Below are 25810 nucleotides of genomic sequence, written 5' to 3' on the forward strand. Positions count from 1 at the left end.
ATCCCCTTCATTTGCATACCACGCCCTTTCATTTGCATAAGCCAATCCCACAAAGTAGCCGAAACACACCCTTCATTTGCATACTACTCCCCTTCATTTGCATACCACACCCCTTCATTTGCATATCCCCTTCATTTGCATACCACGCCCTTTCATTTGCTTAAGCTAATCCCACAAAGTAGCCGAAACACGCCCTTCATTTGCATACTCCTCCCCTTCATTTGCATACCACACCCCTTCATTTGCATATCCCCTTCATTTGCATACCACGCCCTTTCATTTGCTTAAGCTAATCCCACAAAGTAGCCGAAACACGCCCTTCATTTGCATACTCCTCCCCTTCATTTGCATACCACACCTTCATTTGCATATCCCCTTCATTTGCATACCACGCCCTTTCATTTGCATAAACTAATCCCACAAAGTAGCCGAAACACGCCCTTCATTTGCATACCACTCCCCTTCATTTGCATACCAAGACCCTTCATTTGCATATCCCCTTCATTTGCATACCACGCCCTTTCATTTGCATAAACTAATCCCACAAAGTAGCCAAAACACGCCCTTCATTTGCATACTACTCCCCTTCATTTGCATACCACACACCTTCATTTGCATATCCCCTTCATTTGCATACCACGCCCTTTCATTTGCATAAAATAATCCCACAAAGTAGCCGAAACACGCCCTTCATTTGCATACTACTCCCCTTCATTTGCATACCACACCCCTTCATTTGCATATCCCCTTCATTTGCATACCACGCCCTTTCATTTGCTTAAGCTAATCCCACAAAGTAGCCGAAACACGCCCTTCATTTGCATACTCCTCCCCTTCATTTGCATACCACACCCCTTCATTTGCATATCCCCTTCATTTGCATACCAAGACCCTTCATTTGCATAAGCGAATCCCACAAAGTAGCAGAAACATGCCTCTTCATTTGCATACCATACCCCTTCATTTGCATATCCCCTTCATTTGCATACCAAGACCCTTCATTTGCATAAGCCAATCCCACAAAGTAGCAGAAACATGCCCCTTAATTTGCATACCACTCCCCTTCATTTGCATACCATGCCCCTTCATTTGCATACCATGCCCCTTCCTTTGCATACCATGCCCCTTCATTTGCATACCACGCACCTTCATTTGCATACCACGCACCTTCATTTGCATACCACTCCCCTTCATTTGCATACCACTGCCCTTCATTTGCATACCACGCACCTTCATTTGCATACCACTCCCCTTCATTTGCATACCAAGACCCTTCATTTGCATATCCCCTTCATTTGCATACCACGCCCTTTCATTTGCATAAGCCAATCCCACAAAGTAGCCGAAACACACCCTTCATTTGCATACTACTCCCCTTAATTTGCATACCACACCCCTTCATTTGCATATCCCCTTCATTTGCATACCACGCCCTTTCATTTGCTTAAGCTAATCCCACAAAGTAGCCGAAACACGCCCTTCATTTGCATACTCCTCCCCTTCATTTGCATACCACACCTTCATTTGCATATCCCCTTCATTTGCATACCAAGACCCTTCATTTGCATATCCCCTTCATTTGCATACCACGCCCTTTCATTTGCATAAGCCAATCCCACAAAGTAGCCGAAACACGCCCTTCATTTGCATACTACTCCCCTTCATTTGCATACTACACCCCTTCATTTGCATATCCCCTTCATTTGCATACCACGCCCTTTCATTTGCATAAGCTAATCCCACAAAGTAGCCGAAACACGCCCTTCATTTGCACACTACTCCCCTTCATTTGCATACCATACCCCTTCATTTGCATATCCCCTTCATTTGCATACCAAGACCCTTCATTTGCATATCCCCTTCATTTGCATACCACGCCCTTTCATTTGCATAAGCCAATCCCACAAAGTAGCCGAAACTACGGCCACAAAGGAGGCGGGACGCCGCCCACTAATTCACATAGGCCACGCCCACAAAGCGGACGGGACGACGGCCATCAATAAGCATAAACGACGCCCATGCAATTTGCATAGACCACGCCCACAAAGCAGGCGGAGTTACATAGCGAGTAGGCGTGGCCTAAGACAATGAGAGGTGTGGCCTAACATTACGAGAGGCAGAGTCATTAACGAGAGGGGGTGGAGTTTGTAAGGTGGAGTTTGTAACCAATGTGAGGTGTGTGTGTAGTAGTAGTAGTAGAAGTAGAAGTAATACATACGAGATGATGCCTGATCTTCTGACATCCATATTTGGTTGACTGGATGGCGTTGTCCTCACCTGGAGAGAAATGCCCCCGGAAATATGATTATTTATTAATGAATGAATGAATGAATGAATGTATGTATGTATGTATGTATGTATGTATGTATGTATGTATGTATGTATGTATGTATGTATGTATGTATGTATGTATGTATGTATGTATGTATGTATGTATGTATTCATTCATTCATTCATTCATTCATTCATTCATTCCCTCCCCCGGGAAATAAATAAATAAACAATGCTAATCATCCATCCATGTGTGACAATTGTTTGACACACATCATGTCATGTCATGTCATGTCATGTCATGTCTGTCTATAGACAAGAGGAGAGGTGGAGGGGGGGGGGGGGGGGGGGGGGCGCCAAAGCATATTTTAGACTGATTCAGTATTGACCATATTAAGCCAGGTCTCACGGCAGACAGCACTAATATAATAAACAAACGTGAACGGAGCACTGCTGCCAACATAATACACGCATAATGTGGCCATACTGGCATACTCACCATAGCCTGGTCAAGGTTTCCCCCAGGTGGACGTGTCATTTCCAACTATTGCCAGCACATGGAAACTAGGGGCTACTGATATATACTATTCTCTGCCTATCGGGACGTAACTCGGACGGCGCTGAGTCGGGTCTTAAATACATTTCAATTGTACATTTAGGTAATGTGTGATTTATTTGGATTTATCCTTATTATTGTGAAAGATGTCCCCCAAATGTAAATTATTAATGTATTATTATTATTTTAATAATTATTATAAATGTGCAAAAAATATATATATAATTTATTTTACATGATTTCCTCTGATAAGTCCTAGTAGTAAAAAGTAGTAGTAAGGTTGAAATCGTTTTTTTGCAAGTAGAAATTAATCCGGGTTTTACAGGGTTAGTCATTCATTCATTCATTCATTCCCCCCGGAAATAAATAAATAAACACGGCTAATCATCCATCCATGTGTGACAATTGTTTGACACACATCATGTCATGTCATGTCTATCTATAGCAAGAGGTGGAATTGCGTCAGATCTTCTACACAAAGCAAAACAAAAGGGAGCAGTGCACCACCCTGTGGCAACAACTGGCACTGCTGACTGTTACAAGTTGACAGAGTGGATTATCTTGGATTACGTCCGCCAACATACATTCCAATAGTACATTTACTTGACCAAAAGGTAAAGACTGATTTATTTTGATTTATTCATTCTGGATCCTTAGTCCTTGGTCCGAGGTCACGAATCTTGACTGCAGACTTGTTGACTGTCTCGAACCAGCGTCCTCTCACACCATCAGCAACTGCCAGAACCACTGAGCCATCGTGGAATACTCTTAACCATGGATTTGGGGTAATTTTATCTTTTTTCTTTTTTTGGAAGGGAAGACAAAAAAAAGAAAAAGTCTATTTTACCAATGCAAAGGGTGAAATATTGTCATAATGTACGTTGTGTTTGTTTTGGAAAGGAAAAAGTGTTTTAATGTACTTTTTACTGACGTTAGGGTAGAGTTTGTTTTAACAGTACAGGACTCTCTCTCACACACACACCAGAGACTGGCAGCTGACTGGCTCATTCAGGGTTGCCAGGTTGGTGGCTGTCAGGTTGTCTAATGCCTGCTGCATTGTGTGTGTGTGTGTGTGTGTGTGTGTGTGTGTGTGTGTGTGTGTGTGTGTGTGTGTGTGTGTGTGTGTGTGTGTGTGAACCAGCTACACTGGCATTTAAACACATTCATATTGTAACTGTTGCCACTATAGGTGATATAGTTTGCTTTATTCCTAAAAGGTACAAGTTCATAATGAAGAAGTTCATAATTAAGTCACATTTAAAACATTATTTCATGTATTTGTCTCAAGTTGTTGTTGTAACTGTTGCCACTATAGGGGATATAGTTCATAATAAGGTTAAAATAAGTTCATAATTGTTTATTATCTTTCTAAGTGTACAAGTGCATAATTAAGAAGTTCATAGTTAATAGTTACATTCATGTTAAAACATTATTTCATGTCAAGTTGTTGTAATGCTTTTATTTTGAAGAGTCAACGTCATATTCTGTGTCTCGTTTGGTCTGCTCTCACGTCAATTGGTACACAGGAGTTTTGTGTATGCAATCAAGCCGCAGCTAGAAGCAGCTAGAAGCAGCAGCTCTGCCAGCTCCGTTTACACTGGTCATGGTCACACAAAGACTTTAAAGTTACAAGAAGTAAAGGTCATAAGAGACTGTCTAAGAAAAGGTTATAAGAAGACTGGAGAGTATTCCCCCTTTGTTATGCACGCAGCCAACGAGGTATTTGTTGTTTGTTTTGTCTGTATTTTACTCATGTGAAATGTTTGCATCTACATGCTGTGCATGTCATTTATGTTAATTGTACGTGCTTGTTTTATTGTTTGTTTAGTTTTCACGGTGGATTGGGAGGGCAAGAAGGCACCTTCCAATAAATCAGTTTCAAGGAAACCACATTGTGTCTGTTTGTGCTCGGAGGGAGTTACAGTTGTAATGGATGGACTTTGAACATATGAAACTGTTTTGGCCAGCTGTCCCAAATGCCAAGAAACGCATGACGGAACGACGAGAACCAAAAAGTGGCTGGCGTCAGTTTCGCCTCATAAAAGAGAAGATGCGCTCAGGTTGGTAGTTGCATCTATTATGTGCACTTTGTCTTCATTAACGTGCCAACTTGTGCATATGTTATGCATTGACAACCATTGCCTTGCCTCTGTTTGATTGATAGATGACTTCCAAGCATGTGAAGATTACGATCTCACCAGTGCTGCAGAAGCTGGTGGTGAAGAACCTTCTGGAAAAAGACAGAAGAAAAAAAGGCTTTATCCAGAATATGGTATGTTCTTTAACTTGGCAGTAGTCAATCTTCTCTGAATTGTAACGCTTACATGATTGATTGTCACTCGAATAACTGAATAACAAGGTCATTGTTTTTTGGCATTGAACATTTGGAATCTAAAAGCATAATTTGTTTGGCTTTTAGGTTTTGTAAAAAAAAGCACAGATGACAAAATATTAAATGAAAAACGAAACATTGCTTTAAGTTTTATATACAAAATGGCTGATCTACAAGCTCTTGATGACTGTGGGCTTGTAGAGCTGTTTTGGCAACTCTTCCTCTTTTTATTTTTTGGGAACATTTTGAATATTGTTCTTACGTGGAAGCGAGTAAGGCGTATCACCCACAACTGCAATCAGGCAATAATTGCGACAGGGCTACTATAACGTCTGTACGCCAACACAATAATAATTCAACAAAGCTATTTGCAACTGAAGTTTTTGCCAACATTTCTGTCTCAATTAGTTGAGGATGAAGAGGAACACGGTGGGCAATCTGAAGAAGAGGAAGATCAAGGTTTGTTCCCCCCACCGCTGGACGTTGGCAGTCCCATTTGATTATGATTGAGTGTGTAGGCTACAAATGCCAGTGACGGGAGCAATATTGACGTGGAATATAGTATCTTTTCTGTTTCATATACAATACAGCTGAAGGCAGGTAATGAGTCTATACAGTAAAAAAAATCCGGTTTTAATCACAGTTTTCTTTAGGTCGCTTCAGTCCAGAGCTGCCACTTGTGCCACAGAAGGTGGTGCTGCAAAGTGTTTGACCAAAAGGTTAGTATGAAGTCTGCTTTTATTAGCATTTGCCCCATACTCATAGTGGTATGCTAGTCATACACAACAATGTAATAGAGACACACACTGAATCCCAAAACTATGTCTCATCAAACAGAAAAGTCGCAAGGGACGACCTCCACTCCATCCTCTGACCAAAATGCCCAGAAACACCAAGGAAGTAATTGTGACACACACACACACACACACCCCAAAACTAGGTTGTGCTTCCTTAAACATTTTTCAACTTTAGATTGTTGGTTTGTTAAAGTCATCATTGTTTGCATTTATTTCATTTTGGAGCTGCCACTCTGTCATATATGGAGGATATATTAAATGCAATGGTAGTTCATATTGAATAAAAGTAAAGTAGATCACCTTCTCATGGATGCCTGTCTCATCAAACAGAAAAAACCAAGTCGCCTGGACCCAGCTCCACTCAATTGCCTGAGCCAATGCAACCAAGTAAGCGACGCACGCACACTTAAGTTGTTGTGGTATGGTTTTGCACTCTAATTAATTGTAGTCATTTGTTTCTATGCATTAGAATTTCAGAAGGTGTTAATCACTGTTTTCTTTAGGGCACTTCAGTTCAGAGCCAGAACTGCAAGAGCCAGAACTGCAAGATTATCAGACTGATGACAGCATGGGATCTGCACAGAGTTTCCCACCAGTTACCCCTACGAAAAGTTCGTATGAAGTCAGAATTTTTTAATAAACATTTGACCTATACCGGTATATGCTAGTCTTACAATACTTACAATTGATTAATTACTGTGTGGAGAGGGGGGGCTGCTGTTCTTCATTTCGGAAGAACACTAGCTGCCACTACTAGGTTACATTTGTAGGATTTGAACTTGTACTTAATGCAATGGTTTATACTAAAGAAAAGTGGCAAATAAATAACCTTATGGATGCCTGTCTCATCAAACAGGAAAAAAGTCACGCAACCCCACCTCCACCTCCACCCCCAGACTACAACGAGCATCACCGTACCCAATGCAGCAAGCAAGTAAGCGACACACACACACACACACACACATTGTGCTGTTGGTATGGTTGTGCTCTTTCTATTTGTGGTGATCATTCGTTTCTATGCTTTAGAATTTCAGAGGAAGGTTCTGGAGCTGCTCGTTTCTATCCGGGACGGGTTGCAGGACTTGAAGCTGTCAAGCAGTCAAGATGAGAGTGCTCCCCTTCCGGCCAAGGCGACCACAGTAGAGGGACTAACCGTCCTTGACGAGTCCCTCACCTCGGCTACTGAAAGACAGCATCTGGTAGGTTTCACAACTGTAGCATAACTGTTTCAAAACTGTAGCAATTTGACACTGTATCAAAGCATGTGTCAAAATGTAATTTAATCATTTCAAAATGGGGAAGTATACAGTTGGAGGGGTACGGCATTGTGTAAACTGTTGTATCACATTGCGTCATTATACATGCTTTACAGTATAGCCTACAGTGTATTAAAGCTTATTGAAACAAATGGCAGCAATCTTTTGCAGTCACTTTTGGACAAATGGCAGCAATTGTCCTTAAAAATATTTAAATGGTATACAATAAAAGCATCCGATTTAAAATACATAAAGGTAGCAGCTGTTTATATGTGCAGTAGGTCGAGAGGTACACTCAATGGTTAGTAGACCTTAGTTTGGTTGTATTCCATTAGCTAACCTTCTTTTATCACAACAGGTCACACATCTTGCTGCTGTGGTATGGTAGTTTTCAAACTCACATAGGGTGTATGTAATCTGTGGGAAGTATGTCTGTCTTTGTATAGTGGGCAGGTGCTTAAAAAGTATTGCTCAGTTTCCACCACATTGTGTGTGCAGTGGGTGGGTGCAATGGTGCATAGTCATCCCTTGGGAGCGGGGTCTTTCTGTGGCGGCCTTTCTCTATTGAAGGCTGTGTCCACTGACTCTGTACCTAGTAAAGACTTAAGTTTTGGGTTGTTCACGATGCTCAGGTATTCTGACATATATATTATCTGTTTAGTGCTAGGTAGCATTCCATTTTGCTTTGGTTTAGGGTTGTCTGTTTCCAGATGTACTACACCCTCTGCGTTAAACCAATCCTGATACCATCCAAATATGAAAGACTTTGCAATGCAGGTTTTAATTCGCAAAAGACTTTCCACACAGTTGTAGCCCCTACATTGAATTTAGATATCCCCAAATGCACTCGTCTGAGACATGACTGGCTACTCAAGACTACTAGTAGTAAATATAGCTGTTTATATTTGTTGATGACATGTATTAAGGTGTAATATGTGATGCTCTGTTGACTTGAATACACAGGATCACAATGGGGAAAAAGTCCTCACGTGTAAATGGGTTGATGCTAAAAGGAAAAACAAACATCCTGAAAACAGATTCTACAAATGTCTTCTAAATCCTGACAGTTTTCTGAAAACCCCATGTTTCTATGCCAGTGGTTCTCAACCTTTTTCATGTCAAGGACCCCAGACATATCTGTATTTGGGACCCCCCAGAAGCAAAGATTTGAGTTAAACGTTCGCTCTGAAAGAATCTGTATTCAAAGATGTGTGCCACATTTTCACGATATTTCAAAAATAGCAGCTCAAGCTACAAGCTCATAGTGTGACACTTGTGCCGCGCTATGAGCTTGAAAATGTGCTATTTTTTAAATAACCTACTGCTTAAAACACCAAGGGGTTCCCACCAAGAATGGTTTAATGTCTTACTGTACCACGGTGCTGTTTACATTTCTGTCAAGTAGCCTATTCAATCAACAAAGTGTTCTTGAATGTGGAGTGTTACACTTCCAACAGTCGTGGTGATATTCTGAGCTGTTGTTTTTTTTTTCTCAACCCCGTTCATTTCAGATTAATTCCTTGGCGCTGATTGGAGGAACAACACTGAGGGATAACGTCAAGAGAGTCATGGAAAAGTATGTTATTTTATAGGTATTAATTGGGCATTAATATTATGGTAGACTTGCATTTAACTTTTTTCGGTGCTTTAGACTAATTGTTTGACAGGGGGTGCATACTTAGTTTAGACTAGTCATTGATTAGACATGGGTTAAGGTTAGGTTTAGGTGTGCTGCCCTGTGGGGGTGAGGGTTTGAGGGGTTGTAGGACTAATGACTGGTCTAACCAAATGACTAAACTAAGTACTGCACCCGTTTGACGGTACTCTGTTACTGTCTATTCAATCCGTTTTTAACTTTAAAAATGGAGTGATATAATTTGTGTTGGCAGTCTGAGTGTTAACTTCTACTGCATGTACCCTCAACAGGTACTCTTCTAGGGGTGCCCTCTACTAGTCTACAAGTTAATGGAATTGCATCACTTTTAAATACCTTTTGTATCCACAGGTTGATGTCAAATGACCTCATGGCAAAATTCAATATGAAGGGAAAGCTGGGAACCAAAGAAAGAAAGCTGTCTTTCATCAAGCTCCACCTCTACTCTGTGGTCATAGGTAAACGGCATATATCCAGTACCCATGTTTTGACACAGTGGCCACTTGTGAATAACCAGGCAACTACCCACAATGTTTTCAAGTGTATACATTCTGGATGGTTCTTATGTTCTTTGACACCTTTAAAACGGATATCTCTTTTTGCTTTCATTTTGTAATGATGTAGCCAGTGTCCAAACTTGAAATCCCTTTAACTTTGAGCATTAGATTAAATGTTTGACCCCTTCGAATTTCTGCCGCTTAATGGTTTTACTGCTTACTGTAGCCCATCTTGTCTGTCTTGCAGAGAGTGTCCAGAGGAGCACCAAAGAAACGGAGGCTAACATCTCTGACCAAATTGCTTACTGCTTGAAATATGCTCCAGACAGGCTGGGTGGAGGTGGCAGGACCAAGACGGACTAGGCTGGAGACAACAGTATTTTATTTTGCACAAGGTCTAGACTGGAGACAACAGTACTTTATTTTACTTTGCACAAGGAAGCTGTTTTGCACAAGGAAGCTGTTTTATGCACAAATACAAAGAAAACCTCATTGATGCACGTTAGAGAACTGCGGATGAGCTTTTTTGTCACCCTAATCCGCCCGTACATATTAATGATCCGCCCGTTATCCGACCGCATTAATTAATTAATCCAATTTATATATCCGCAACCACCCGAAATCCGCTGCAGGGATAGCCAATCTACAAGCTCACAACGCGTCGCTGGCTCGCTGCGACGCGTTGTGAGCTTGTAGATCGGCTATTTATAAGTTGTGTCACTCACCACTGCCGACAGTTCACCAAAGTTACGGTTGTATATTCCCATTTCCATGGCAACAAGGCTGCCGTCCGTTCAGTCAGTCACGTTCGCACATCGCAACGAACGTCTTTTCATGTGGCATATATCCAGCCCTCGCTCCCATGCAGTCCCATGGCACCGAGTCCCACGCCAAACTTATATTCTTCCCTTCTGTTTCAGTTAGTTGTAAGTTTCTTTCATACTCTCAGCTGCCTGTTAGCCTAGCAGCTAGCAGCCCACTCGTTGTTGTGGTCCTTCTTAGCCAATATAGGCGTCTAATTTGTGCCTGATGGAAAATATTAAAATACTACTAACGCACGCATGCTGAGATTTTGTGCCTTTTAAAAAATATATTATAAGACTATAGATAGATATCATTAATTTATTTCCGTTTTAAAAGTTATAAAGCCTATAGATAGATGGCTGCCATTCATTTATTATTTCCAGCATTATTTCACCCGCGGTTTATCCGATATTAATTTATAATATATTGAATTGACCCTAATCCACCCTAAACTGCGGTTCACCCGCGGCAACCGCGGCTAAATCCGCCACCCGCTGGTCTCTAATGCACGTGTTTCGGGTCTCTGGGGCTTCGTACACACATAAAGAACTGTTCTGTGCTCTGCCTGTGTTTCATGGCCGCCTCAATGCTTTTCCAATGGAAGTCATGTGATTTGACCAAACACTTGTGTTTGATTGCCCCCCTCCCCCGCATCAAACAAGTGTTTGGTCAAACCACGTGACTTCCATTGGAAAAGCATTGAGGCGGCCATGAAACACAGGCAGAGCACACAACAGTTCTTTATGTGTGTATGAAGCCTGGGATGTGTTTCGCGGGTCCCAGGTCTCGCAACAATGTTGCGAAAAACTTATATTGCTATTATTGAATTTAACCCATTGATGCCTGAAGGTGATTCTACAAATGTCTTCTATGTCTTGACAGTATTTTCAGTGGTGCTCCATCGTTTTCATGTCAAGGACCCAAAAAATATGTAGGCGTATTTGGCCGTCTGAAAATATGTTGTTCAAGGGACTCCTATTTTTCAACAGCTACAGTTTTGTTTGGACTGTCTATTTAAAAAAAAGGCTTCTAAATCCTAATAGTTTTCTGAAAAACCCATGTTTCTATTTCTGTTGTGCTCAACCTTTTTCATGTCAAGCACCCCCAGAATTATCTCTATTGGGCCACAGACCCCCATCTCAAAATATGTTGTTCCAGGGACCCCCCAGATGCAAATATTTTAGTTAAAAATGTTCGCTCTGAAATATATGTTCAAAGATTTGCACCTATTTTTCGTACGCTTAAAACGCAAAGGGGTTCCCGCCCAGAATGGGTTAAAATAATGGTTAGACCCATTTACGTCTGCCATTGACAGACAGGCTGTGATTTTGTTTTTCCCAGGAGGCTGTGAAATTTGTTTTGAAATGGTGCCTGTGAATTGCTATTTTTGAGAACCATTAAGTGGTTAAATAAATCTGTCTTGATTTATATTGTGAATTGTCTTAACTTTATTCTTTTCTCATGGCTGTCTAATGTTGGAAGTTGATGTAAGGCTAACTTTGGGTTTTGACGGCCATCTGTTGTTTTACAACCAACATGCAACATCTGTCCAAATTTGGGCATTTATGTCAACCTAATTGGGTTTTGACAGCAATACAATTCTTACTTATATCCAACGTATAGATAACATCAGATGTTGACGTCAAACCAATGTTGGTTTATGACATCAATCAAATTAATTTTCAACTAAAATACAACTAATATCCAATGTTAAGAGTCGGACCTATAATCAACGTCTACATAACCTCAGAGATTGACGTCAAACCAACGTTAGTTTATGATGTCAGACAAACGTTGGGTTATGACGTCAATCAAACTTTCATATCCAACCAAAATACAACTAATATCCAACGTTGGGAGCCGGACCTATAATCAACGTCTACATAACCTCAGAGATTGACGTCAAACCTATGTTAGTTTATGATGTCAAACCAACGTTAGGTTTTGATGTCAGACCAACGTTGGGTTATGACGTCAATCAAACTTTCATATCCAACCAAAATACAACTAATATCCAACGTTGGGAGCCGGACCTATAATCAACGTCTACATAACCTCAGAGATTTACGTCAAACCAACGTTAGTTTATGATGTCAAACCAACGTTAGTTTATGATGTCAGACCAACGTTAGGTTTTTATGTCAGACCAACGTTAGGTTATGACGTCAATCAAACTTTCATATCCAACCAAAAAACAATGGTCATCCAACGTTGGAGTACAACGTTATCCTAACGTCATGTAGACGTCTTGTGCCAGCTGGGTTCTTGTCACCAGGTGCTGGCGCAAGGTGTGACTGCGGTGTTGATCATTGTGTCAGTCCTGCAGCTGTGTGTCAATGTCACCTCTTCGGTGTTGGGGATCATAGCTCTGAGAGATGGGTTTGTATACTGTCGGACTGTTGCCCGTCGGAATTTTGGCGGGTCGGAAAAAAGACCTGCACCCGGCAGTTTCATATCGATATGGCACACAAGTGTGGGATTTGATAGAACGTAAATACACGTTTATGCCTGTGTTAATTTGCACCCCTCCTGCTGCAGGACTCTGACGCCGGCCCCGAGCAGCAGAACAAGGAGCAGCACAACAAGCCGGGGCCCATCGGCAACGAGCGCTCCCTGAAGCACCGGAAGGGCTCGGAGGCGCAGGGCGTGGCGGAGCGCCTAGAGGGCGGCGGACCTGGCATGGCGGGGCCGGGGGTCAACGGCGTGCAGGTGGACCACCTGCACGGGGTGGTGGACACGGGGCTGGGGGCCGGCGTGCCCCCCATCGAGTTTGGGGTCAGCGCCAAGGACTCTGATTTCAGCCTGCCACCACCGCCAGGCTCCTCCGCCCCCCCGGTGCCCGTCGTGTCCAACCCCGTGAGCAAGCAGCTGCAGGACGCGCTGCAGACAAACGTGAGTTGTTTAGAGAGAGAGAATGAATGTTGAAAGTCGTCGCCCTAGGATCACGAAACCTCTTATGTCCAGTGGTGTAAAAAAGTACTTAAATGTTTCAATGCTGCGATATAGAAATACTTGCAAGTAAAAGTACGGAATTCAAAATATATTAATATAATATATTTGGTGCTGCCGCTATGATATTGTATATCGGCTATTTTTCAATAGCCGATATAACCAGCTGCGTTACAGGTCTTAATGGCTTAAGCTCCTATTTATCGGTGTGAGAAATCTTGCAGTTGAGAATCACTGACATCCAGTTATTATACTGTTATTTGCGTTGTGTGTGTGGATGTTCTCATGGAACTGGACGTGTGTTTGTGTGTCAACAGCCCACTCTCAACCAGAGCATCCCAATGCTGCGCTCCAACCACCTGCAGCCTGGCATGAACCTCAACCCCATCTCCTTCCCCAGCGCTGACCTCACCCTCAAGGTACACAAAGAAGGAATAGGATTAATTACTATTAATATATTTTATTTATATCATTTTACATTCGATAGAAGTCTAACAAAAAGTAAGAAAGAACATTTTAGTCTAAGACTTGTGCTTAATAAGAAAAGTTATTTATCTAAAGGAAAGTCTTTAGTCCTAGTAATAAATCTTTCCAGACAAGTGCATTAACATTTTACTTGTCCGTTAAACAAGAGACTCATGGTTTCACTTTGCCAAGCCAACAATATTGTCTGACATTAGTGTCTGGCTTTCCTAATAATCACCTTCCCAATATTGTTGTCCACCATTCCGTTTCAGGAAAACAGAATTCTGTATGCGTGTTATTCTGTATTTATTTACTTTCAAAGGGGAAAACTATCCTACATCACTTATTTATTTATTTATTTAAAATGGCTACTGGCCATCATCACGTCATTCTTTGCGCTAAACGAGCAATCAATATTATGGCTCGTTGTTTTAAAATCAAGTGCCTCAAAATGTCAAGCCCTGTTCTGTGTTCTGGTACTTTTAATTCATGTCACACTGAGGATGACTTGAGCACCGATACGTGTCCATCCATGTATGCTGCCCTTAAGGAATTAAAAGTACCGGAAGGCCTTTGGAGTGCTGGCTATTATGTTCTTAATTGTAAGCTGGCAAATTGCATTGATATAGACTGGAGTGTGTTCGGTAACAGATCAGGGCTGTTCTGTGTCCTCAATATCTCTCTCTCTCTCTCTCTCCCTCTCTCTCTCTCTCCAGATGGAATCGGCGCGCAAGGCCTGGGAGAACTCCCAGTCCCTCCCCGAGCAGCAGGGCTCCCCCGGTGGTGGTGGGGGGAACAGCAGCCAGCCTCCCTGCAGCGGTGTGGGCTCCACCGGCGGGGGCGTCAGCTACGGCTCCTTCGGAGGCGTCTCCATGCCCCCGATGCCCGTGGCCTCCGTGGCTCCCTCCATGTCCATGCAGGGTAAAAAATAACATCCCTCTTTATTCCCCTTCAATATTGTATAATTGTAGGCTCTCTAAAGAGTCTAATTTTCCTGCATTATGCTGGCACTAGCTCCTGAGTGAAGCCACCTGGTGGCTGCATGTAATCGTTAAAAAGTAGCAAAACTAATAGGATTGAAATTAAAAAGTAGCAAATTCCTGGAAATATTTTGAAATTGGAAAAAACTTTTCCCGGGCCTGGAAAAGGAATGTTTGGGAAAATGTTTGTTTGTATCTCTACATTGTCTTTGTGTAACATGAGGTGTAATATGTAACATGGTCAAATGCATTGCTTGCTTGACTGCAGCCTAATGTACACAGGACGATGAAAATAATTGATCAACAGAAGACGTCACCTGATGAAAATAATTGATCTGGGAACCATATTCCTCTAGTAGTGACTGAACTTGAGCTGTTGTTTGTCCCTCACAGGGAACCATATTCCTCTATTAGTGACTGAACTGAGCTGTTGTTTGTCCTTTGTAGGGAGCCATAGTTGTAGTAGTGACTGAACTGAGCTGTTGTTTGTCCTTTGTAGGGAGCCATAGTTGTAGTAGTGACTGAACTGAACTGTTGTTTGTCCTTCACAGGGAACCATATTCCTCCTCTGTACCTGGACGGTCACGTGTTTCCCAGCCAGCCGCGCCTCGTACCACAAACCATGAGCCAGCAGCAGAGCTACCAGCAGGTACCACACCGCTAAAGCCCGAGTTAAAATATAGACAACATATTTTAGCTACTTTTGGGGGAGGGGTTAGGGTTATGATGATGTGACTAAAGTGGTGTGTTTCGATTGGACCTTTTCGACTCTAAGGCTTTCGGCTTTCAGGAAGAAACCAAAAATACACAGGGAAGACATTATTTGAATTTTCTAACCACACCTGGGGGTCTATTAGACTAGCAATGTTAACTCCATTGACACATAACAAAACAGAAAAAGTTTAAAAAAATCACAGCATTCCACTCCTTTTAACATTTCCATGTGTCCATGTGTGTTCCTCCTCCATTCAGGCGGCCGCGGCCCAGCAGATCCCCATCTCCTTGCACACGTCCCTCCAGGCCCAGGCCCAGCTGGGGCTGAGGGGAGGCCTGCCCGTCTCCCAGTCCCAGGAGATGTTCAATTCCATGCCCCCCTTCAGGTACCGTACCCACCGGCAGCAGTACGTTCGCCTTTTGTCAACCACATAATATATCTGGAACAAGCTTCCATAAAATGGCACTTTAACTGTTCTTTTATTTATACCTGCTACACATACGTTGTTATTTATACCTTTCCAGCTGGGAACGCCTCTGTGTGTCAATTTGGTAGCCTGGCTAATAAGCCAGTCTAATCCGCCGGCAGGCAATTTTGTTTTTGCCAACGGCTGATTGGGTCTGGTTTATTAGCCAGGCTATCAACTTGGTTGTTGCTATGCTATGTATCGCTGTTGTCGGGCAGAAACCTCTTATCTCCATAGTCTACGTTTTCGTGTTTTTTTGTAAATTGACGCCCTATTTGATCATGCATGCTACAGCGTCACACAAAAGTAGCAGATCCACAAGTTCAAAAGTGATGAGTTTTTGAGCACGTAGCCCAAAGTGAAGGGACTTTGACGCTACAATGCCTATAATTCCTATTGGGTTTTTTTCTACCCCGCACAGGTCCCAGGTTTACATGCATCCCAATCTGTCTCAGCCGAACCCCATGGTGTTGTCGGGGGGAGGGCAGCTCAAAGGGCCCTACTCGCCCTTCCCGGGCATGCAGCCCTCTGACATGGTCAAGTCCCAGTCGGGCTCCCACTACCAGCCCATGAACGGCAGCCAGGCCATGGTCTACGACGGCCAGATGAACCAGGGCCCCGGCATGAGCTCCTCCCAGCTCATGGACTCCCAGCTCATACAGGTATATATATATGCACAGTGGTGGGGAAAAGTACTCAATTGTTTTACTTAAGTACACGTATAAATACTGCAAATTTAGAACTACTAAAGTCCGGAATTCAAAATGCACTTGAGTGAAAGTACAAAAGTATCGGCATAAAAATATACTTAAAGTACCAAAAGTAATTTTGCCGTATTAAATGGCTGGATGGCGCTGCTGTAGTACACTTTTCCGACATCAGATGGCAATGTCGGCAGTAAATCAGTTTTAACCCATTTAGACCTGAGGACGCATGTGTGTCATATTATAGCTTTAAACCCATTTTGGGCGGGAACCCCTTTTGGTGTTTTAACTAAGCATTATGTTATACTTTAGCTATTGAAAAATAGCAGATCTACAAGCTCATAGCGCGCCACCGAGTGGCGCGCTATGAACTTGTAGGTCTGCTATTTTTGAAAAATCGTAAAAATGCGGCACAAATCTTGGAATATATATTCTTTCAGAGCGAACGTTTTTTTTATTTCGACGTCAGGCCTGAATGGGTTAATATCCGTGTGCCTCTAGTCTTTGTCGCAGCAGTCGCTATATCATTGTTTTCTCCCTGAATCCCCCCCCCCCTCCTCCAGGTGACCATGCCCCTGCCGGGCTCTCAGCTGCGCTACGGCTCGGCGCAGCAGCACCTCATCCTTCCCCAGTCCATCCAGCTGCAGCAGACAGGACAGAACCTGTCGGTGGGAGCGCCCCCGCAGCGCCGCATGCTGCCGCCCGGCTCACAGCCCCAACAAGTCATGACTGGCAGCCCCCGAGAGGTGAGGTCCACTGGGTCACAGCAACACGGCAACGGCAGCCTGATGGGTTTGCATCAGCATAACGAGCAAATCCCTCACCGTCAGCCGGAGACTTTGTATGTCCAGAACCGTTCCCTGTTCAATATTTATAAAACCCACAGGCACACTTAAAGCCGCACTATGTAACTTTTACTCTTCTACCCCCCCCCCCCCCCCCCTCCCGGATTTTAAACCCGGTTTCCAGCGCTGAAGTGCTGATTTTTTTTTCTTTTTACCGTTGAGCTGTAATAGAGCCTAGCCTGCTTGCTCGGGGGATTAATTGAATATTGAGACCATCATGTTAAAGTTTGTGTCAGATCCTGTGTCTAGGTGAGACATGACCTTCTAAACGATCACGATCTAAATGTCTCAATAGAAGAGCAGGTGAGACAAAATTCAACCGCCCCAATTGTATAAGTTATATTGTAACATACTCTACCATACATACAGATTGGACAAAATTACATTTTATTCATGAAAAGAAAATAGAAGTTACATAGTGCCGCTTTAACCACCTTTTTCACAAGTAGTGAAAATAGCTCCTCATCCAATCAGGAGAGAGAACCAATTTATCAGCCTGACTTTTATAGTGATCCAGTTCCAGTGTTTTCCCAGCTCATCATTGTTTTGTTTAATCATTTTTACCTCCCTTTCAGTATATATTCTTACATACATGCACCTACTGTATATATGTGTACAGATATAGGTGTTTATGTATGTAAGAACACATATCGAAAAGGGATCTCAAATAAATACTATCCTTGCAGATCAAGCTCTGCTTTGTTTTGTTTATCTATTGTTTCTTCTGTATAATTGATGCATTGCCGGAATTGTGTCAACTGTTTGTTCTGATGTAATATATGAAACTACGTTGAAATATTGTTTTCTTTTGTTTGCTCTCTAGTCACATTTTTATTTTTATTTTCCTGGTGTGTTAAATAATTCAAATATTAATAGGTGGGCATAATAAGCTTCGGCTTCAGCCCATGCCTTTTCGGCCAATAATTATTTTTGCTGCTTCTATTGTATGCACAACTGTTATGTTAAATTGTGACCGAAATGAATAAACTAACTAAATCACTTCCAATTTCACTTGTTATTATCCTGTACCATATGCGTTCTCTCTCCTGACTGAATAAAATTGTTATCCTGTATCCTGTATTTTCTGTTTACTAAAGAGCTGGAGAGAGGGGTGCGACCCCTGTTACTGAACAAATACTCTATAGCAGTGATTACTATTGGAATATAGAGCTGTTTAACACTTACTGGCCGTATTTTAGTACAAAAAATAATCAGTTACGCTGCCTTTAGATAATTCTAGAGCATGTCAATCTTCAAAGAATGCCATGTGCTGTACTCCAGAGTGCTTCTCCGGGGGTCCTTGAGGGACGTTACGGGAGGTCCTCGGCAAAACTACTTGACAAAGTCTAACGACTGCTATGTTAAAAAAAATCCAGGCATTTATTTTTTAAATGTTTGAATATTTTTATTAAACATTTTAAGAACACAAATATTGCATGGTGGTCCCTGGCACATGTAGTATCTTTTCTGGTGGGGGTCCAAATCCATTCTTCTTGACATGAAACTGAGAAGAAGCACGTGTGTACTTGACATGAAGTAGTGTAGAAGCCAATGTGTAACGCTGTTCCCTCCTCACTCCCAGGGCTCACAGATGGAACTGAAAGGCTTCCAGTTCTCAGACAAGCCCAATCATTCCCCAGGATTACAGGGCTCTTACAGGTAGGAGAACAAGTCTACTCTGAATGTATTCAAGCCTGCTTCCAACCTGTACTCCCTACTGGCTATGTCGTCATTGGCAAAAAAAACTAAATGTGACGAGATTGTAGATCCACAAGCATGCAACGTGAACCGCTGTGAGTCTATCGGTAATGCACAGAGTATATATATATGGTTACATAGTTATGTATTTGTATGTATTTACTAAATCATGGAATCCATCCATCCAAGTGGCACCGGGATTAACCACATGAACCCTAACGTCCCTATTTTTGGGAAACATTCGCCCAATATAGCAGATGTAAATACATGCTCAGGGTCTGCTGTCCTTGAGGTGGTTACATAGGGTTTCCAGACAAATTTGTTAATGCCGCATTACAATAATTTGAACCACTTCATCCATATTGTATATGTTGGCTATACAAAAATAGCAGTTCTACGAGCTTGTGCATCTGCTTTGTTTTTTTTTATTCTTTTGAAAAATATCAAAAATGTTGAATAATAATTAGATTTTTGAGGGGCGCTAGCCCCTCCAATGCATGGCTTTTGAAAATTACCTCATATGGCAGCCAAGTGTATGGGATTTTGAGGATATTACAATGTTTGTTTAGAGCTCTTATGACGTAAATCATTTGCAAGCCAAGTCTATGGACTTGAATTTTGTTTAGTTCACTAATGACGAAGTAAGATGCCATGTTGCCGATATAAATCCAGTGGGCTCACTTCACACGAGTGTCATTCGTTTGTTTTTTACACATCTTCGTCCCTGGCACAAGACATTTATCTTCAGACGGGGGTTTGCCGCCAAATATATAATATTAAAAAAATGTTTTAGAACTACTGGTGTAGAGAGGGGTAAAAAAAACAGACCCAAGTCCAGAGCCAACCCCGTTCAACTGTAAGGACAGATTCACACTATGGTCCTGGGTGCGCACTCGGGACCACTTGGCAGATGTTGTGGTAGTGTGAATGAATACTGCAGCGTACCATTCCCCGGAGCGGAACATCCAACCAATCCCGGGACCGCATGGAGGTAGTCTCGGGACCGATTGAAGTGTACTCGGATACGGATCGATGCAATGTGAAAGAATTGAATACTGAGTTGAATGAAGTGTACTCTGGTGCGGAAGAATCAAGGCCAATGTCAATCATGGCCAGTGGGGACCAGGCAATCGTATTCGGGAACAGTTTGAATCAAATGAAATTGAATCTGCCCTAAGTGTCTAGTTGACCGTGTATATGTTTTTGTGTTTGCAGGCCAGGCTCTGCCAGTCCCAGTGGGAAGCCCTCTGGTCCTGGAGGCCCAGTGGGACATTACACTCAGCAGGTATAGCTGGCCTACTAGTCACTCAACATTAAAACACACTGCACATTTATAAAGTCATTTTAGCCCATTTAGACCTGAGGCCAATTCTGCACATGTCTTCCAATCTAAATGTAGTTTTCACACCTTCAAGATCTCTCCAAAATGTTCAACAACAGTAGAAGCACGTAGAAGGAAAGTACAAGCTTGCAGCTTGTACTTTCCCCAGAAGTACAAGCTTGCAGCTTGTACTCCTGCTATTTTTGAATAGCCAACGCAAAAATCTACAATACATGATTTATGAAGTTAAACATGAAAAATTACTATTTCAAAATGGCCATTTCCAACTAGCAAATACCACCAAGTTCTGATCTTTAATATTTGAATGAGTCTGCCTGTTGCTCAAGTTCAAGTTCATATTTATGTCTCTCAAAGTTGAAGGGGAAAAGTAACTGTTGTCATATATGAAGACCTGGTTATGTTTTTACTTTAAACCATTAAAGTCTACTATACCATTACCAGCCTTGACGAAAAAAGGATAGTAATTTTGTATTTTAAAACAAAATGTGGACATCATGCCAGAGAGTTAAAAGAAAAGTGAATGATAGTTGTACTGTCTTGTTCAGAGATGTGTGGAATAAATGGTTGCAAATAGCAACCACTATATTGCATTCCTATAAGCTTTCTGCTGCCGAAAAAGGAAATTCAAAATAGTTTATTGAAGCTTCTTGTCCTCAGATTAGGCATGTCACAATTATTACATAATCACCTGATCACAATATGGCCGCTGATAGGAATTATTTTTCATAAAATATATATAAACAGCTGGATGAAATGAACAGAAATGTACACATATTATTATTTTCATGTTATTGTCCATCCTCTTCTAGCCACTTTAAACCTAGCATTCTTTTTTGGGGTATTTAGATTTAGGCCAAAAACATTGCAAAAGTGTAAAATGATTAACTGTGGATTTTTTTGGTCATAGACACATTATTTATTTTTGATAATTAGCACTGGGCATTGTCATTAATTTACCTGTATTTGTATATTTCAGTAATGGGCTTTGTATATTAAGTTATTTGTTATATATTCTTGTTCAATGCCCCCCCCCCCCCCCCCCCCCAAAAGAAAACATTTACTCAACCATAATTGCCTTGAACTTAATTTCAGTTATTTGTTATTTGTCATTACATCTGATATGCAAGTACAATGATATAAATGACTGTTATTGAAGCATTCTTTATACATCCAGACATGGATGTATAATAGTGTCCCTCTGCTGCCCCCTGTAGGCGCCACCTCCCCAGGGCAGCATGGTGATGCACATGCGGCCCCCCACCACTGGTCCTTTCCCCACCCCCATCCAGAGACCTGTCATGCAGGTCAACAAGACAGTCATCATCCGTTCCCCCCCGTACCCCAGCCCCGGGGGGCGCGAGCCTTCCCACTCCACCCCTCCCAATGCCCCCGAGCCCCCCGTTAAGGGGCCAGAGGATGGCATGAAGGTGAGCCACCCACTGTAAATTTAGGTAATTTCATTTTTAATCCATTTTTCCCTTTTTACATTTTGAGCCAATGAAATGTGAATGCATGCTAATGTTGCTGTTGTACAGTTAGTTGGGGTTTGGGGGTAATTGTCTATAACTAATACTGTCAGGTGGAAACCTTGTAGGTCCAAAGCTGTTATCTGCTATTTTTGCTACCTTGTCATGCGACAAGGTGCAAAGTCGCACTTTGCACGTAGAATATGGCTTTGATCTATGGAAGAAAAAAAGATGAAATATGGACAAACAAGGTTTCTTTCCGGCATCGACAATATACTGTTACATTGTAGATTTTATATTGGCTTGATTTGAGGCTTTGGTCAGATATAACTAATAAGTTAAAGGGATAGTTGACTTTCAAACATGTTTGGAAGTGAAATTATCCCTTTAATAGTTTGTAGTTTGTAATTATGCTTAACATTTTGGCAATGCTAGAATTCCAGTAAATACTATTGATTGTGAATATGTTTAAACTTAATTGTGCTTAATATCTTTGCATGAAATGCTATTGGTTTTAGAAATGGGGGAAGAGAGAATACTGTATAATGCATTAGCATGTAGTGGATAATTCCGCAAACGGCCAACATAGGTATTGATTGAGCACTTTAACTGTATGTAAAGTAATAAAGGCCTGATTTTAACCTGAATCCTATCATTTTAAGAATCGCGATATGATGTGTTGTGAGCTTGTAGAGCTGCTATAATCACATTTTTGAGAAAAAAAAGAAAAGTGATTAAAAGCAGGAAAAGACAACATATTTTATTAAACAATGGTGTTAGTGAGGCAGATGTTGGCATTGTGAAATGTTAGTAACCTTTGCCTATCCCTTCTTGGCACAGACTAAAACCCTGCGGGACGTGCACAAGGCGGTGGGTGAGGGAAAGGTGCCATCGGGGGGCATGACCAGCAAACTCCAGGAGCCCCTGCCCTCCCCGGGACAAGCCAAACCAGCACGCACTGGAGCCATCAAACCTCAGGCTGTCAAAGTGAAGGAGGGCCAGGCTTAGCAAACAGACCTTTAAAAGCCTTCTCTCGAAAACCACCAGAAAGCCACCCCTCCCCCTACACCGACCATTTTCCCACTACAAGAAACTTAAGTGAACTGTGCCGTGAAAACATCATTTTGCGGTTCCCGGATATGTTTTCCACACGCAATGGCTCGGTTTCAGATGAAAGGTTCTCAGAACCTAATTTGGGCTCTGTGCAAGGATGTGGTGATACTAACCATCAGTTCTGGGGACCCAGAACTTAGAATTTTCAAAATGTTCCTAAAAATAGCAAAAAATAAATAGTAGATCTATAAGCTCAAGTCAAGATATAAGTCAACGCGATGCTTATATTTCAGCTATTTTTTCTTTCTTTTTTAATGGTGGACCTCCCCATCAGGGGTGGTTCTGAAAGAAAACCACATCACAGAACTTCAAGGGTTCTGGAAAGTTTCAGGTTCTGGATTACCTTTCGTAGTTTAAAAGAGCTATAAGCCTCCTACGAGCCACCTCATCCCAAGGCCCCCCCAAAGGCACCGAGGCATACTGTACTATCCCCTCTGAACTGTCAGAACCGGACACTTATTCTCTCACAACACGTATAGAGATATATAAATATATATATATATATATATAATAAATATATACATAGACACAATAGACACTTCTTCTAAAGCAGATCTCTTCAAGGTCCCACTTTTTATTTATTAACGTTTAATGTCCTTTTTTTAAGAGAACAATGGTGAGGTGAAAATATATATTCCTGTTTTGTGTGTTTCTTGCTCCAAAAGTGAGGAAAAGGAAAACGACAAACAGATTTTTTTTTCCACACCGTTTTTTTTTGCCAAACTGTATGTATGCCCCGTTCATGGGACTATAGAGTCCTTAAAACCGGGCACACGTTGATCCGTTACCATGAGTGTCTGCGAGGTGTTTTCGACCAAGAAAATGCAGAAGGGCACTTTCTTTTTTGCTGGTAGTTATGGAGCTGAAACATTTTCTAAGTTATTGTCACATATTTACTCAATTACTAAAGGACTGCTTTTATTCAATCATCAAAAAAATAAAAAAATAAAAAATATTTTAACTTGAATTTGAGGATGTTGTGTTAACATGGAAAGAGTGAAGTGGATCTTTCTGGGGGTATACTTCACAGCTTGTGATCTGTGACAAAACCGCTTGGATTGGTAGTTGTTTTTTTTTATGGTGATATTCCTTGCTTTTTTGTTTTGGTTTTAAGTTTTAGCTCGCTCTCTTCATGTAAACTGAAGCAAAAAGTTGGACATTGTTTTGGAAAAATTGTCATTTCTTCCACCGGAACTTCGCTGGCTTTGATAACGGGTGTGTGCATGTGATGATGAGCTTACGGGACTCCTCCCACCCCGGGACCTGGTGACATTTTAGAAAACACACACACACACACACACACACACACACACACACACATTCAGCGTGCACGCACACACACATTCAGTACCTGAAGTCAATGGACATACTGGATGCTGCCACAGTGTGTGGATTTTGATCAACAAAGTTGATCATGTTGGAAGGCTTGTTCTGTAGTTTTGGGAAAGGGGGCTGCATTCATTAATTACTGTAAATCAGTGGTTCTCAAAGTGGGGTCCTTGAGGAGGTTCCCTATCTAAATGATTGATTCTTAAACAAATGGACCCTTGCCAGTCTGTAACTGTAATGGGGGTCCGTGGCCTAATGCAAAACAAACTCGGGGGTCCTTGAAATCCAGAAGTTTGAGAAGCCCTGCTGTAAAATGAAACCTAAACGGATTATGAGACGTTTACTCTATGTTGCTTCACTTTGGCTGTAAAGAATTGAGATGTTTGTTAGGTGGCCACGTGATAAGTGATTTTTATATACCCCGGCCTAGTGTGTGTTTGTTTTTATTCCTTCACGTTTTCTCATAGGGCTCCTGAAATACCTTTTCTCTGCAATTCCATTTGAAACCAGCTTATGTGAAACGTGGGGCGGGAAAATGTGAAGAAACAAACCACCATCTGATTTTTATTCCGCTTCTGGTCTCCGAGGTGGCACTAGCAATAAATGCAACCTATCTATAATCACAATCAGGGTCCAAATAATTATTTTTAACTTAGACGTCGATCATCACAAAGAGAGAGGCTTTTAGCTTTGCTTGTTGAATATATGTATGAACGTTTTTGCTTAAGCTTTTTTCCTGTGATCACTGCAGTTCCAATGGACTACGAAGGACTTGTGTTTGTTCTGTTTGAAAAATGTGAAGCTGTCGGCACCATCATTGATTTCTTTCTAATGGACAGTCATTTTGAAACTTCACTATGCCAATGTCATAACTGGTTATAAATGTTACTTGCTTACTAAAACGCTCCATGACACTACAAAATGTTCCGATGTATCTTTATGACAGTGTTTCACTGGTATATATGTATATGCATACTTAACTGTACAGTCAAACTTTGTCAGTGGGGGGGAGGCTATGATCATGCTTCATTTTAGATATTGTATGAACTAATTAAAAAATAAATAACTATGTTTAAAAGGTCACCATGATGTTTTTGGAGTGGACTGCTTACAATTGTTGGTAGGATTATTTGGGCTTTGGGTGTTTTTGCCTCTTAAATCCCAGAGGATCCGGATACAACTTCTGTGCACAGAAGTGTTGCCCTATTTTTTTGTTGTTCTTTTGTTTTGTACTTTTAAGATGCATATTTAATTTTGTCAAAAGGACCAGTGCTTTCTAGAGCTGATCCAGCAGTCTATTTATCTTACCTGGTCTTTCTCCTTTCAAATGTGTGGTAATTACTCACCCTTTACTTGTTTAAATAAGAAAGAAGAAAAAAAAAGCTTATTGAGAGAATAAATAAAGCAGTTGTGATTTCTCAAAAATCTTACCTTTGTATTTATTCTCTGTATTATTGCCTTGTTTAAGTCGGCATGATGGGGTGAACATTGATTCAGCAGAAATAGACTAACTCACAGCACGTTATGTTGCGGAAACAGGAGGGGGTCTAGGATAGAGCCCTGAGGGACCA

At 41.6% G+C, this 25810-nt stretch overlaps 1 protein-coding gene and 1 long non-coding RNA gene across 6 annotated transcripts; both read left to right on the plus strand.

Moving 5' to 3' along the window:
- Nucleotides 1-4389: 4389 nt before the first annotated feature.
- On the plus strand, nt 4390-5620 carry LOC306939762. Its single transcript, XR_013791923.1, has 4 exons — nt 4390-4546; nt 4656-4887; nt 4992-5099; nt 5568-5620. It is a non-coding gene; the product is annotated as an uncharacterized lncRNA (long non-coding RNA).
- A 374-nt stretch (nt 5621-5994) lies between these two features.
- On the plus strand, nt 5995-25322 carry LOC306940164 (protein PRRC2B-like). Of its 5 annotated transcripts, none has more exons than XM_079525174.1 (20): nt 5995-6059; nt 6287-6343; nt 6460-6567; nt 6813-6890; nt 6983-7155; nt 7571-7591; nt 8724-8788; nt 9218-9324; nt 9611-9758; nt 12706-13059; nt 13434-13535; nt 14298-14502; nt 15113-15210; nt 15534-15661; nt 16164-16404; nt 17010-17192; nt 18874-18950; nt 20205-20274; nt 21546-21758; nt 22638-25322. In XM_079525174.1, exons 10-20 carry the CDS (start codon nt 12847-12849, stop codon nt 22803-22805), a joined length of 1698 nt encoding a protein of 565 aa, XP_079381300.1. In that variant the 5' UTR covers nt 5995-6059; nt 6287-6343; nt 6460-6567; nt 6813-6890; nt 6983-7155; nt 7571-7591; nt 8724-8788; nt 9218-9324; nt 9611-9758; nt 12706-12846; the 3' UTR covers nt 22806-25322. The 5 variants fall into 5 exon arrangements, with proteins under 5 accessions (XP_079381300.1, XP_079381304.1, XP_079381302.1 ...); XM_079525178.1 differs by having other exon boundaries at nt 21506-21758; nt 22638-22774; XM_079525176.1 differs by lacking the exon at nt 8724-8788.
- The last annotated feature ends 488 nt before the right edge of the window (nt 25323-25810 follow it).

This window comes from Electrona antarctica, assembly GCF_951216825.1.
Source record: "Electrona antarctica genome assembly, chromosome: 16".
Lineage (NCBI taxonomy): Eukaryota > Metazoa > Chordata > Actinopteri > Myctophiformes > Myctophidae > Electrona > Electrona antarctica.